We start from the raw sequence: 15,487 nt of genomic DNA, 5'->3' as shown, positions 1-15,487 counted from the left end.
GAACCATTAAAGTGTGGATGTTGTCGCCATCAGGAACTAGTACGTGGAGCAGGAGGAGGAAAAGCATGAGCTAAAGCCGCAGAGTCACTGACATGGTAAAAATTCATGTTTTCCACCATGGTCCTATGTGAATGGGTGGGTGTACATATGTATGTATGTCCTTCTAACTAGTGGTGCGTTGTCCTATTTACGTTGTCGTACTTCATGCATTTCAATCACCAAACACAACACAATTTAAATATGCTGATTGGGTGGCTGAATTTCGGTTGCTTGTCGTCAGGCCTCCGGTTCACTTCTCCAGGGACATTGTTTTTGGGGTTCCATTGCGGGGTGGTGGCTATCTTTAATTGGTTTCAGCTTTAGCCTCCCATCATGCCGCACCCTGCCATCCTTTTAGCCATTTCGAGCCATTGTTGCTGCTGCTCTTGTGGCGGTTGCCATAAATTTTGTTTATTGATGAGTTGCATACATGTTGCACCGCCAACATGGTTGCTAAATCCATGCCCCCATACTCATGTGACATTGCTTGGCTAAGAATAATTTAATTAATTTTTGTGTGCGCTTTTTAGTTTAATTTTGCGTGCACGCTGTTGACATGCAAAATGGCTTTTTTATAATTGTTTTAGTCCGCTTTTCTGCATTAAAATGTGGAGCAGGGTACTGGGATTGGAGTCTGGAAAGCGTATGAGAAATTTAAGTTTAAAATTGGGTAATGACCGAACATATTTGGTTTTTAAGTTAGCTTTAAACGGTTTTCTTGGTTGAGTCCTTGTGCCAACTGGGTCTTAATGGGCGGTAAATAAATATGTATGCATTTATGAGGTGGTTCTTGAAGCATTTATTTTGAACCATTTTCAACATTTTCAAAACTATAGCAAAACTAAAAAATAGCCGCCATGTAAACAAACGTTAAATAAACAAAGTACCACTAAAATGCCAGACAATTTCGATAGAGCGGAAATAAAAACCAAAACTATTTTTAAGTAAATAACAATGGAATCAATATTTGGCAAAACTTTGTCACTTTGAAAACGGTTTTGGGGAAAATGGTGGGAGATGGCGACTGATCAAAATATACACCTCTGATTTCCCTCGACAGTGGACAATGCCCCAAAAGTTGCTTCGTGCCGCCATCCTGGAAAAAGGAGGCGTCACCAGGCTAATCTGCTGGCTGTCAGAAGTCATTGAAACAATTCGAAATGACAGCAAATATGAAATCGCATAGAGATACAGATACAAAGCAAACACCTACACCTAGTGGGAAAGATAGAGGGACTGCTCCAGACAGTGGGGCCACACGGACAAATGGGGAAAAATGGGAAAAGCCGGAGGGAGTAGTGGGAATGGAACTTGGAAAGGAAAACTGCTGACAGTTGCATAAACAATAAAAAAAGCAACCCAAAAAGCGAGCATCAACCAGCGAAACGAGACAGCGATTGCGGTCAACATCAAAAGAAACCTAAAATAGAAAGAGATGGAAAGAGAGATATAGAAGGAGAACCGTATCCGCGAAAGTAGAAAGGGGTAAACTGAAAAGAAAAGCGAAACGAAACGAGGAAACTGGAACTATTACTCCTTTTGGTACTGCTACTGCCACGGCCACTGTATCAGAATGGCTACATGCACATGCAACGTGTGGAGCTACTCTACATTCACATCCCCCATCCCCGCCTGCCTGCGACTCCATGATGGCTAAAACAACAATGTGACATTTTTTCCGCTTTGACGACAATTTCCCTCGCGGCACCAATGGCAGAAGCTGCAACAACAGCAGCCATCGCCACTGCTGGTGCGACTTAACGATACAGAACACAGGAGCAGAAAACTCCCGAAATAAGAAATTTGAGGAACAACTTGGCAGTATCGAAGCAGAGTATTCCCTAGCAATTGGACTGAACGTGCGACCGCTTTCCTTGTCAGGTGCAAAAATTACATCAAGCTATAAAAGATCATTTGGATCTGGAAGCCTCAAATGGAATACTCGAAGGCTGCCAGGAGTTCATTGGAAACGGTCTTCTTTGGTTCTCACTCAAATGCGAAATTGTATAATTTTCTTGCATTAATAGAATACTTTTAAAAATATAATGTCTAGATAAAGTTGCTAATTAAAACTAATTTTAGAGCCAAAAATAATCGCTTGATTTCAATTGCAGCACGCTTTACTGAACATACCTCCAAAAAGAGTGGGATAATTTGTGGATCTTCCCAAAGGGTATAAACGAACGTCACACGAGAGTGATAAAAAGGATGTGTTAACGTATATGTACGCAATATCCCATTGCTGGAAGGATGTGTAAGAATAGTAGCAGTAATCCTGCTCCTCTTTCCGTATCACAACAGCACAAAATTGATTGTGTAAATAAGAAAACGAAAATGCCGTTAGTTTACGTTTTCCGCTGACAAGCTTTTGAAACTGTCCAGAAACCAATGGCACAAGGGGGGAAAGGAACCAAGAGTAAAGAGGTCCAGAACCCAGAGAAAAATGCGGACAACTGGTCAGAGCTGAGGGAAAAGTGGGGGTGGACCAATAGCAATGACAATAAAAGAGAGATGATGCACAATCATTGCACAAAATTGGCAGACAGAGACACGAAGAGAGAGTGTGGGACAAAATTAAAATTGGAATTCATTCGTAAATGCATTTCCAGTTTAGTGCCATCTGACTTTGATGCAAATGATTACCCGTGAAAAAGTGCTATCTGCCACTACAGCTGCTGCTCTAAAATCGTTTTTAAAAGATTCAATTGAGTGAAAATGTTTAAGAAGCAGTTTGGGACATAAACGTACATCATTTTAGTCTCAGTGAATTTTAAAGTGAATTTGTAATGGTATTCCCCCACAATTACTTTGTAAATCTTGGCATAGAGTTTTCTCTGCCAATATTTCTACATTGTGGGTATGAAACGAATACAAGCTGCATATATTCTCTAAAGTCTACAATCTCTTCACTTTAGATCTAGTTCCTTTTATACCTTTCCTTTACCAACTATTTAGATGCTCGAATTAATTTACAACTTGAAATGCTTGAGGTTTTCCCCGATTTTTCATTCAATGGCTTGGCCGGTAACCAAAAGAATTCCCATCGATTGGCCCTTTTTCAAATCTTCTTTTAGGGGGTCTTAAATTTTTCGTGTAAGCCAACTTGTTGACCAAGTTTGGGTCAGAAAAAACTTTACCGCAAACCCGTTAACTAATTTTCCAACATTCACTGATAAATCGAAAGGGAGAGGACCGACAGTCATCGCTACATTGGATGTTAAAGCAGCCATGCAAGAGGTGCTGGAGATGCCGCAGGGCGGCAAATGGGCGAATCTGTCTGTAAGTTCACCGTAAATTTCCTTTTCAATCAAAATGTGCTTTCATTCAATTTGCGGGGGAGGGACAGGGACGAGGTAAGTAGCCGGCTGCCTCACGACGCCGAGAATGAGGCAAAGCTGCAAAGCCAACTTTCAACTATGGCCAAGAGCCAACAGCTAGTGTGGCGCCACAGAAGGGCATGGGCATGGGCTGCTCACCGGAAACGTTCTCATGGTATTTCAGCAAAGTACGAATGGGCACATTATGTAGTGACCCGGGATAACGACAGCAAAGCAAACTGACCAACCGACGGATAAAAGGTTCGATTCGATTCCTCTGATACTGATACTCGCAAAACCACAACCAACGGATAGTTAAATTATTTAGTTGCCATTTCCCATTGTCTTCGCATTTTTGTGTCTGCTTCAAAGTGAAATTTAGCCCCGAAATATTTCCATATTTTATTTGTTGTCGAGGTGGATGATTAACTGATAAGGAGAGAATGGAGTCTTAGGCAGATGGGTAACTGATTTGGTAAATTAGTGTCATTTGCTTATTTTAAATCTAAGATATTTCAAGTGTTTTATTTCCAATAGATAGTACATACACGAATATGGAATACATGGTGCTTTCAAACTAAAGCTAATATATTGACTATATTAATCGGATATAAGTTCAGATATATCATAGATTTCACTACAGTAGATATAAGAATATATTTATTTGTAGGCTGAATATATATCCACTTTCATAAATATGTGTTTTTGTGCTCAAAATCATATTTAAATACTCACTATCAACAACTTTGTGCCCTCTTTGCCCTGAAACCAACTCCTGGAAAATGATTCAATCAAAAAGAAAGCGTTCCTCTCCTCTAAAAATTGGTATGTGTATATAATAGACAATTTTCATAAGTATTTAAATAGATTATTAATATATATGTAAATATATGTATATATATTGATTAATTGATACCATTGGAAAGCACAAAGTATTTGATTTTGTTTAGGTTTTGGAAAATATTTTGAATATTTTATTTGACACTCTTCGCTTCAGACATCCTTCTTAAAACGTATCCCTGCAGTTCCTTTTACTTCCAAGTTTGATTGTTGGTTTTTAAAAAAGGTTTACAAATATTTCCCCGTTTGTTTTTTCATCTTCATTAGCTTTACCTTCCTTACTGGCCCACCTTTACAATTTTGGCTGATTTTTTGTAGTTTTAGTCGACATGAACTAAATTTATATGTTTTGAGAGACGGTCCAATTGAAATTGAAAATATAGATTTCATATGTGATGGAATCTCCCACCAAACGTAAACTGTACACGAAATTGACACGAAAGCTGTGTAGATCCCGTGTAACATTCATGTACCGTTTGCCTTCAAATTGGGAAAAATCCCTTACGTGCGACCTCATCCCAGACACAAACCAAGTTGTGTAAGCTAGTTCTTGCTGGTTGCGGACTTGGCTGCATTGGCCAAATTTGTGGCTGGCTCCTGAAGTGGAACCCATTGCGCGGTGGCATTTTTGGCACGAAACATCTCCTCAAAGAAAATCTTCTCCTCAGTACGAACCTCGGCGGAGTTACCAATGAGAGTGCGACCCAAGATTTCACTTGATCCTGTGGGAAAATCAACGATAACTCAGACAAATCATAATGGAAAAATACGTTCCACATACCCAAAAGACCATCGTGGACAACCGTAAACTCCAGGACACAGTTCTTCAGCGTTTCCTTGTTGACATCAAATGCCAAGGCCTCGTTGTATACAGGATTGACGGTGCTCCGCTGGACACCAGTCTTGCGTTTCTTCATTTTCTTGCCCACAGGTCCCAGGAGAGTCACTTTCACGTACGGATCGGAGCAGTTCCTTGCATCATCGACAATGCGTAGATTTCTGGCCTTGATCAGTACCACCATCAGCCGTTCGGCTGAGGGAAGGTAAGCCAGGGACACCATTATATCTCCCAAATCTACTTTCATATCCTGTGCCGAAGCGGAGCTCAAGGGAGTCCATAGCTGCAGTTGTTCGCTCAGATCCAAGTTGGCCAAGTGAAGCTTCGTTCCGCCAATGCACACGTGACGAGAGTATGCATCAAAGTCATACAGTAGAATCTCAACCGTCCGTTTGTCGATCACACCAGCGGTAACCTCAAAGACAAAGTTCTCGTCGAAAACTGAAAGGATAAAATGGGATGATAAATCAAATTTATGACACATAAAACTTGCATACCTGGATTCAAGGTCTTCTTATGAATACGCGTCTGCCAAAAGTTCTTTTTATCGGGCAAGAGTCGAACCTTGGCATAGGGATCAGCAGTGCCACTAAATTGCCTTGGCTGTAGATTCTGAGCCTCCAGCAATCGCACATTTAGAAGGCCACCAACCGGATCGTAGCTAATGCCAACATGCAAATTTCCACGCACTTCAATGGCTGGAGTGGGATCCAAGGACTTTGGTTGAGTGTGCTATTAAAAAAGATTTCACCAACTGTAGATAAAGCTGTGAAGTCAGTTAAATTCCAGTTGACTTACGCTTCTGTACAGGGTCATGTCGATTTTCGTGTGATCCAATTTGGCATTCATGGAGGAGACTCTTGGGCGTGTGGGATGCATGGCCAGGACGACGTGTTTGTCCGATCGGGCGATTGGCACGGATGTGGTGGAGCAGTAGGATAGGGTGTTTGATTTGAGACTGCCAGTGGGTGAAGTGGGTGTCGGTGGTGCCGACTCCTCTGTGGTGTTCGATACTTGCTGTTGGATAGCACTCGTGGCAGTTACCGAAGCTGGAACCCAGAAAGCCGGATCATTCTCAACGTTCTTCAGTGAAGTGGGACTAAGATTGCCGCGCGAACACTCATTGAGGTTGTCGACATTATAGCCAGAGGCACCAGCCACCAAGGCTTCCCTGCTATAGAAAGATAATCACTTGATATAAAACTGATAGTGTTAGGTATTTTTGTCACTACCTTTGTTGATCTTCATCCTTTTCGTTGGCTGATTCCAGGAGATTTTGCTCAAACCAGTTGAGACGGAACCGCTTCGAGCAGGTGGTATACAAAGCTGCTCCCACAGCAGACACCACCAAGAAAGAAACCGATGCATAGACACCGATTTGGGCTAGGGAAATATCCTCCTCACGTATGACAATGTCCATGGCTGTAACTGGAAGAGAGTGGAGGGGATACAGATTAATGGATAATTTCGTATGTGTGGTGAACCCATTCTTTATTGTTGGCAAACTGGCGTAAAAACGTGGTTCAATTACTCCTCATGACCCGACATCGACATCGCTTAATGACACCCAAACTAGCCATAAAACATTCATTAGCAAGTCAGGACTAAGGGATGAGCCTCATAAATAAATCAAAGCCGGATTCCCATTCCTTTCGACATTCATCTTCTCCATAGACCATGCCCTGCGGCTGGCCTGGGGTTATTAATTGAGCGGCTTAAGGTGGCATTGTGGCTGTGGCACTGCGAAGTCCTGGCCCCAGGCACGTGCTGACAGTTTTCCCACTCCCCCAGTAACCAAGTGCAGGAACGTTTTGCCAGTTCCCTGGTATCAAAAGGAGAAGTGAAACTAAGAGAAATGAAGGCCAGGTCAGGTCTTTGTTCAGCCACAGCCGCAAAATTGCCATAAAGGCGCCTCGTCCTCGGTTTAGTCCGCAATTAGCTGAGCAAACTGCCAGATGACCCCGCAACCAACCACACAATCCCACAAATCCTCAAGAGCCTGTACGCGGAAGTTTAAAGAACTGCAAAAACCAGATGGGTGCGACGTCTGTTTAAGCAGTGGAAATATTTATAGCCGAGTTGTTAATTAATTAGTATATGTAGGTAAATTCTACAGACACCTTTAGATCAAACTTTGAAGCCCACAGACCCAAATTCCGCTCCTTTCTCTTCCACAGACCCACCATTACTTCTCCTTTCTCCAACACAAGCACCAATACCACTGCTTTCCCTGGCAATTTCAGCAAATTTGCTCCGAGTTTATTATTTATTTACGGGTAACTTTTGTTTTCGGGTCTCCCTTTCTTTAATGGCAATTGCATGATGTGTGCTGGATGCGGGCTGGCCTCCGACTTTCCCAAAGGTATCGGGTTTTCCTGCTGTAAAATCTCAACGGAATGATTTATGTGTGCCCCCTAATGTGTGAGTCTGGGATCTGGGGGCCAGCAAGTGAATGACTGAATGTTTTGGCCTCATCTTGGCTTTTGCGTGGGCTTCTGCTGCCACCGAAAGTAATTTATGAAATTAGTTGTAATTTTAACTTTGACAGTTTACAGCCATAAGTTGATATCTAGAGAATGTTGCCCCGTAAATTAAATGAAAAGTACATTATGTAGCCATTTCCAGTGAAATTCTGAAATCTATTTGCCAGTTAATGCCTCAATAATCCCTTGGGAAATATCACAAAATGCCATCGAACCGCTATCACCTTTTTTCGTCCTTTCACTGGTACAGCTCCAACACAATGGAAGAGGCGGGAGTGTCCCCACTGCCATGTAAATCACACATAACCCAATCAATGTCAAATTGGGCGGATCACAGAGCTGCCATGCCCTGCATCATCAGTCAGTCACTCAAAATGTCGGGGTCTGTTGGGGCTTTAACAATTTTTATACTCTAACTGAGGATGGTTCACTTTTGAATAGAAGTTTGAAGCAAAAGATTGAAAGCTCCAGAATCGTATCTAAAGCAGAAAGTGCACAGCATTTGAAGCATGGGATAGTTATAGTGATCCAAAGAGTACTCCCATCAATTACTATTCCTCGCTAAATCATAAAAGGGTATCCACAGCTTCACCTTTAATCAAAATTATATTTTCTTTTCAGGTTTCTCGCTTGACATTCTGTCGCTACAAAATGTTTTTTTTTTCCGACACATGTGCGGCCGTGTGTTTAAATGAATTTTCGAGCTTTCATCTGTTTCTGTCACATTTATTATATATTATATATGTGTATAGGGATTTATGGCCATTGTCATAAATTTTAATACAGAAACCGCAGAGCGCTTCAGCCCTTTTGGGCGAATGGCTGACTGCCTCTCGTTGGTTTTGGTTGTTGGTTGAGTGAGCGGTGGCTTTGTAAATCATTTTTCTGGCTTTTATCGGACACATTTTCACTTTTCGCCCGAACCCCCAGATAAGAGGCGCACTACTTCCGCTAATGTGTGCAAAGTCAAGGCCATTCGGGGGGCCGCAGTCGCAGTCGTAGTCGCAGTCCAGCAGGCGCAGGGCCAGCTGTCCACAAGTCCAGGCCATAATGTGTTGACAGAGCGACTAAAATTAAGTTTATCTAATCGATAAAGTCAACCACATGGTTCATTGGCTGTTCCGTTCTCAACCCACTCCCGTGATTTCTTTCAACTTTGGCCAACGATTTCATCATACAAATTTACTTCTCTTCTTTAAAGTGTATATTTTTCCCAACTCGCGCTCGCAGCGCCATCAAATTGCACAGTTATGGCAAATTATGTTCATTAGTCTAATGAAGTGTTTTGTGGCTCTCAGACCCAAAGAATGTCCTGAATTGCCCTCGCAGTTCTGCGACAAATACACGCCCTGCTGTGTCGTATGAACGGGCGAAGGAGAGAGGACAGTTGCAATTGCCAGTTTGTTGTTTATACCCTGTAATCTTTATGGGTCAGTAGTTTGACAAAACAGAATGGTTGAAAAGATAAATGACTAGAAAAAAGGTCAATAGAAAGCAAACTGGGATTTCTGGAAATGAATTGAATTGAGTTTGAATTGTTTACAGATGAAACTTTCCTCTAGAATAACAGTCCTGGGCATGGTTTAGTTTTCGTTCAACTGTTGACTTTTCTTCAAGTTTCAATGTACACAAAAACAATAAGATAGCCATTAATTAAACATCTGACAACATTTTCCTTTGTCCTACTAAACCTTTTTTGTACTCGGAAGCCCATTAATTAAGTAAAACCTGTTACATCAAAGCCATTATACTATCATCTTTCAAATCCGCAAGCAATTTGTCCCTGCCTTTGTCTATCTCTCAGAAATGTTTAAGACTACTACCCCGGGCCTGCTCTCATAAACAGACCTTCCTCTCATAACAGTGCCCCTCGTATGCAGTGTATTAAAAAAGCATTTTGTGACCAAAAGCAAAGAGACAGGTTCATAGTCTGGTTCCTCAGGTGGTACGTGTTTTCTGGTCTGGGACAGTAATTAGATTATGGCCACGGGTCCATGAGGATGCGCGTGTTAGCTGTCGGCTCGGACAAAAACATCCGGTATAGCGGACCTGCTTTAACAGTTCCACTTGTACTCTTTTCAGCGGAAATAATGCTTTAATAAAAAATTGCCGACTGTGTGTAGGAGTAGTGCTTTGAAGGCTGCCTGCCTTCTCAGGAATCCTTGGATCCTTGGCCATACCTTTCACAGCGGGAATCCTTGCTCGCACCTCTCCCAGCTGCTGTGTAGGTAGTGCTTTTGGCGTTGGCTTATCCGTAAACTGCAGCTGCGTCTCCCCCTTGTTTTTTTTAGAGAGAGCAACCTTCTGTGTGCATAAACAAGCAGCAGAAGTTTACCCATCATAACCAGGCCATGACCAGGGGAGTTGGTGGGGGAGGTAGTGGTGGCCTCTAGGAGTTCATGAATGCTCCCTCGGTCACAGAGCGGACAACAAAGTCATACCAGGGTCTGTTCCGTCAATAATCTGCCAACAGCCATTTGTTATAACCGCTGGAATGACACAGTGGAATTGTGGTTTGTCCACATCAACAACATCATTATCGTGTGCCATCTACGACTGTTTTCGCTGGCATTTATAGGGTATCTGAGGTATATTGTTTGCGTGACTATTAGCACAAAAGATCGCAGGTAGGTGGTTAGATTTTATAAGTGTCTTGGGCCAGAGTGGGTAAAAATAACTATCAGAATTATCAGTGCTGAGCATCGCCTTGTCGAGTAACTACACTAATCGATTCTAACTTGTTCTGTTATGCGAGTTGATTATCCACCACCAATGGCTGTGCCAGTGTTTTCCGTAATGTCAGGGTCTGGCAAATTGGAGTCTGTCCTCATCACAGACATGCTTAATTAGCCATCAATATTCATTATTTATGGGATAAAGGAATGAAGGATTATGTATAGGCTTTAGCTGAAAGCTGACAGGAATATTCAGAGCTATTGGCATGTTCTTCAAAGCAAAACGTCAAGAAGCTTTCGGCATCAACAAAAACAATTTCCAAAGAAATCTATTTTGTGGCATTTCCATTCACAAAGTTTCCTGGAATAAACATTCCTTTAAGTTGCCGAAAACTCCAATCGTACATACGAATAACCTCCTGGAACAGTCATTCTACATGAGAATAAAATGTTCCATTAAAATCAACAACCATATGTCCTTTTACCACAGGCCATTAAGCCTTGGGAGTGGGGACCGAATACAGCAACTTTGGGGACTGCAAATATTGAAAATAAAATACAAGAGAGTCGAAAATTGCGACAGCAAGATAAACAGCAATTTAATAAAGTGACCCAAAGTTATGGGCCCAAGAGCTGAGAGCTGAGCGTAAAAATAAACAATAAAATGCTCATTAAAAAGCAAAAAATACCCAAGATACAAGCGGCTGAACAAGCTGAAACGGAAATAATAAGTGTGATATTAATACTTGTTCGTGGAACAAAAGAGAACGAACCGAACCCTTGGCCTACACTCAAAGCCTCAAGCACACACAACACCCACCACACTCGAGGACCCTCACACCCATGGAACCGTTCTCTGAGGGTCTCCGCCAAACCCACTCCTCTCCCTGTTCTTGCCTGAGGCCGAAGCCCTGCCAATAACTCAACAAGTTAGCAAACATGGCTGCCTGGCTTCTTTATGGGCATCCTCAAGCCGTCTATCTTGGGGTTTTGTGGTCGGTTTTTGCATTAAAAATGCATTAATCTTTGGACACGTGATAAATATTCATGGATGGTGGCTGTGTCCTATAATGTGTGCACTTCTTAAATGCAGCCTGTTGACTGACTGGCACGCAATATGTTTCGGGGGCCCAGAATGTAAGACGAAGGTCGAACAAAAGCTCGAGGTCTAGGTCGAGGTGCCACAGTGGCGTACTGCTGAGGGTCAGGGCCATATACGTGTGTTTGAAGGACATACTCGTGTTTGAGTGGCTCAGAGTTTCACCAGGTTAACCAGCCTCCGGCACAGTAATTTCCCGACGGAAGTCTTTTCTGGCTTTGCAGATATACTGCCAGGAAAATTGAAATCCTTAACTGGAAGCAGACTCGACCCCAACAAAAAGCCAGCATATGTTGGGTTCCAACAGGAGCTCGAAAGTAATTTAATTAAAATACGTTGGCTTTGAGGGAATTTATCAGACGGAATGCACGCCGCGACGCACCGGTCGTATACGCTATGCAATCACGCTAATATGTAATCAAGAGAGAGTCTGAGTGAAGTGTGGGTGCTTAAGTAAAGTGAAACGGATAACAAAATATGCTTAAAACCCCGCAGAGGCTCAAATATCTAAATGCCACACAGAAAGGTGTTTACTTTAGAGGCAATCTCCGTGTACCGGAAAAACTCATATTTTAAGCAAACATTTTAACGGCAGAGACAAAATGAAAATGGTAAATTTTCATGTCCTAAAGTTCGATTACCAATGTGAAGAAAAATGAGTGGCCATGAATGCCTTTTGGCTTCATTTCCTATTCCCATTGAACCAAACAAAGCTGTGTTCTAACAAATTTTCCTTTGAAGTGTTGCTTCTGGGGTAACTCTAAACCTATCCATCAATGCAGGATACTGAGCGTTGAACGTTTTGTTGGAATTTTACCCATAACATGCTGCTCCTAACTTTCAGAACTAAACTTTTTCACTTAAACTTTCGACAGTCGTTGGAAAAGCAATCTTGTTTTCCCAACACGATTCTATTACACTTTCCCAACAAGAGCAAGCATTAGACAACAACTGCATTTCAATAAAAACTAGACATTCCTCAACATAATGGAGCTGCTGGTTTAGTAGTTTTTAGCTGGAACTCAAATCAGAATTTTATCACCAAATTTGTATGCAAATGGGAAATAGCAGCTGACACCTCCTATTCGTTGTTTATTTGTAAATCGGTGACACAAAACCCGAACATAAACCGATGAAAATTATTCTTTTTTTCCGTTTAATACATTTTCCGCCACAATATGTTTCCAAAATCCTGTTCGTTCAACGTGGCGAGTGCGCAATATGCTCTATACGAGTCGCAGTGAAGGGCATACCGACCGTTCTTTTCGGCTCCTGATGAATTTACGAAAACAATTTCCTTATTAGTTGGCCGTTCATTAATTTTTGATTGAATACCCACGTTTTTTGCACGGTTGTTAAGTGATTTTAAACAATATATCCACCGTGTACGTTTGGGACTCACGCGCTTTAACAACTTTGTCGGTGCGTTGCTGAAACTCGACTGTTAGTCAGTCGCCAAAAATTACACGCAGTTCCCTCGATGTCATTTTCATCATACACACACGTAGGTGAAAGCCACACAGATACTTTGGGGGAAACTTTTACAACTCCCGCATCCCAAAGCAAAAGTTCGTTGGGAATTTGAACTGAATATTAGTCGCTGATGCAAACTAGACCGAATTATATACACTAAGTTAAGTAATATATATTCTACAGCATTAAGAAACTGATGGCATTTTGAACTCCTCATCTAATGAGTGGACAATAATGCCTTCATCATGGAAGCTCTCTCGTAAAGCAACAGCTGGCACATTTGGAAAAAGCCCGCTCAAAGGGAAGTGCATTGCATGGAAAAGCTTCGCGCGTACGAAAGCTTTCTTTACCGTTACTCAGCGTTGCCACGTTGCTAATAAATTATACACATATCATTCCTCTTTGCTTTTGAATATTATTTATCTTACTCATCTGGATAAGCAGCCAAGTGTCAAGCATTCAAAAATTAAATTTGAATTACAAAATAAACTACAGTATTACACAAATATTCAAATTGAATTTGTTATATTGAATAAAAATAGCAGAGTAGTTTTGCTTTCGCATAATTTCGATTCATTTATTTAATTATTAGGGTTTGAGATCCGCATCCAAGTCTAAATTGTATGCGCTGTCCATGGACTTGAAAGATTGTTTAAATGCGCCCATTATTTCTAGACTATATTCGCTTTAACTTAGGAGGTCCATGGACTTGAAAATGAAAGCAAGCAAAAGCGCTATAATCTCAAACAATTTTGAAAAAATCTACAATGCAATCTTTGACCTTAAAGTAATCTTTATTTAGACCATTCAGATTGTGACGCCTCATCATTTGTTTGGGAATTGTCGTCGTCGCTTACCCAAAATCTGACGCACAATTCTTAAATGATAACCCCAAAAATAGGGTTCAGATTGAGTATGAATGTACATAAATGTACCGAACTCTCATCATGCTTGTTCCAAACGATATTTGATACGTCTGAGGCCTGACCTCAAAGTCAAAGTCAAGTGGCTTAGCCTAGTTGAACACTCTTACATTAAACATTTGTTGTGGTTACATGGCGGGGCATTACAACAAAAGATAACAATGACTTATTAAATTGCCAAACCGATCATCGCAACTGGACCTCATTCGAAAATATAGATTTTTGTTACACTTGCCATCGGTGAGTAGTGGGAATTTTTGGTTAGCTTTGCAATTTTTGATGAAAAAGAAATTAGGATCAGGCGTTGATGGAACCTAGGAAAGAGCTTGATTAATTAAGCTAAGTTTAACATATTTTATACAGCATTAAGTACCAACCGCCGTGTATGGAACCCAGAAAATCGACAATGCTTCAGTTTACTCTTCCTCATGGCACGTTTCAGCAAACCCATTTCAGAATTACACAATCTCTTTAAATTTTGAAAATTGAATCAAAGTCGGTGTTGAAATGAATTTTAAATAATTTATAAAGTTCCAAAGGTTAATTAATTTTGCTGTTACATTTACGAATATCCGTGGTAAAGTGAAGGCTTAGCGACGCTTGTGCTTGCAATCGGCTAAATATTGAATTCGATGTTTAAAGTTAACTTAAAATATTAAATATTTAATGTATTTGCACTTACATTTCTTGGAACTACGTTTGTGTCGTCGGGACTGTCCGTCCTTCTCGCCCATTTTACGGTAGGCCTCCTTCTTCTTGCAGCTTAGTTTATTCCAGGCTTTTGCCCCTCTGCTAACCATCTTCCGAGGAGACAAGCCACAGTGCCGCTGTTTATAGTGACGCAGGAAATTCAAAAAGCCGTTATTTGTGATAGGTCCAACATTCTGAGGTGCATATTTTTTCTTTTCGCTCCTTGTTGCACAACCCATATTTTGACGGAAAATTGTAAATAGAATTATCACAACAAATTTTGGCAGAGAACTTCTAACAATATTTAAAACAAATTTATTTAATTTATTTTCTCAAAAAATTGGTACGTGTGTACTTGACTGTATCTAGAAACTGTATGCCATATTTTTACTAAACCTACTTTCGGCTGGAACCAAACATTTCACTTTCAAATTCATGGCACACGTTGCTTGAATTTTTTTAAATTGTGGAAACAAAGTGCTTAAGCTCTATGCTTGTAATTATATCCATTTAAGGCTCTGTCGACTAGACCCTCCCTTTCTTAAATTGAAACAAAATACTGAAGTGGTAATGATAAGTTTTTGGCCAGAATCTTAAACTAAATTGGAAAAAAAAAACCAATGAGTCGATCTTTAACCCTATACTGACTTCTCTTTACGGCTCCATCATTCCCATGCTTGTTGCAAACATTATTTGATACGTCTGTGGCCTGACCTCAAAGTCAAAGTCAAGTGGCTTAGCCTAGTTCTCCATCGAGTAATGCTCTTCCATTACACATTTGATGTGGTTACATGGGGGGGAAAAGATAACACCGACTTATTGAGTTACCAAAACCGAGCATCGAAACTTGACCTCATTTAAAACTAGAGATTTCTCTGACGTTTGCCATCGGTGAATAATATTTTTGTTATGTAAAATTCAATAGTTTTTTTAATTTCTATGGCGTAGTGGGAATTTTAGTTTGCCTTGCAAATTCCTGATGGGTTTTGTCTGGCTTTTCTAGAAATTAATGAATAAATTTCATCAGCTCAGAGGTTTTATAACTTGTGATTTCAAAAAAAAAACTCGCAGATAGTTGAAATAGTTCAAAAGCGTGGCATAATTTTCAAA

At 40.9% G+C, this 15,487-nt stretch overlaps 1 protein-coding gene and 1 long non-coding RNA gene across 8 annotated transcripts; both read right to left on the bottom strand.

Annotated features, from left to right (window-relative positions):
* Positions 1-4,438: 4,438 nt before the first annotated feature.
* LOC117901519 (synaptotagmin-5) lies at positions 4,439-15,156 on the bottom strand. Of its 7 annotated transcripts, XM_034812295.1 has the most exons (7): positions 12,631-12,723; positions 12,549-12,563; positions 6,267-6,462; positions 5,833-6,208; positions 5,532-5,766; positions 4,978-5,475; positions 4,439-4,918 (listed from the first exon to the last, which is right to left on the bottom strand). In XM_034812295.1, exons 3-7 carry the CDS (start codon positions 6,452-6,454, stop codon positions 4,740-4,742), a joined length of 1,476 nt encoding a protein of 491 aa, XP_034668186.1. In that variant the 5' UTR covers positions 6,455-6,462; positions 12,549-12,563; positions 12,631-12,723; the 3' UTR covers positions 4,439-4,739. The 7 variants fall into 7 exon arrangements, with proteins under 7 accessions (XP_034668186.1, XP_034668181.1, XP_034668182.1 ...); XM_034812290.1 differs by lacking the exons at positions 12,549-12,563; positions 12,631-12,723 and adding an exon at positions 15,152-15,156; XM_034812291.1 differs by lacking the exons at positions 12,549-12,563; positions 12,631-12,723 and adding an exon at positions 15,152-15,156 and having other exon boundaries at positions 5,833-6,205.
* On the bottom strand, positions 13,775-14,277 carry LOC117901520. Its single transcript, XR_004649321.1, has 2 exons — positions 14,065-14,277; positions 13,775-14,001 (listed from the first exon to the last, which is right to left on the bottom strand). It is a non-coding gene; the product is annotated as an uncharacterized LOC117901520 (long non-coding RNA).
* Positions 15,157-15,487: the final 331 nt, after the last annotated feature.

The sequence above is a fragment of the Drosophila subobscura genome, chromosome U (assembly GCF_008121235.1).
Source record: "Drosophila subobscura isolate 14011-0131.10 chromosome U, UCBerk_Dsub_1.0, whole genome shotgun sequence".
Lineage (NCBI taxonomy): Eukaryota > Metazoa > Arthropoda > Insecta > Diptera > Drosophilidae > Drosophila > Drosophila subobscura.
Note: the sequence above shows the minus strand (reverse complement) of the source record. Positions and strands in the feature narration are given on the sequence as shown.

Coding starts and splice junctions, on each gene's coding strand:
- LOC117901519 (XM_034812290.1), bottom strand. Junction 6,209..6,266: donor AAGGATGAAGATCAACAAAG/GTAGTGACAAAA, acceptor ATCTTTCTATAG/CAGGGAAGCCTTGGTGGCTG. Junction 5,767..5,832: donor ACATGACCCTGTACAGAAGC/GTAAGTCAACTG, acceptor CTTTTTTAATAG/CACACTCAACCAAAGTCCTT.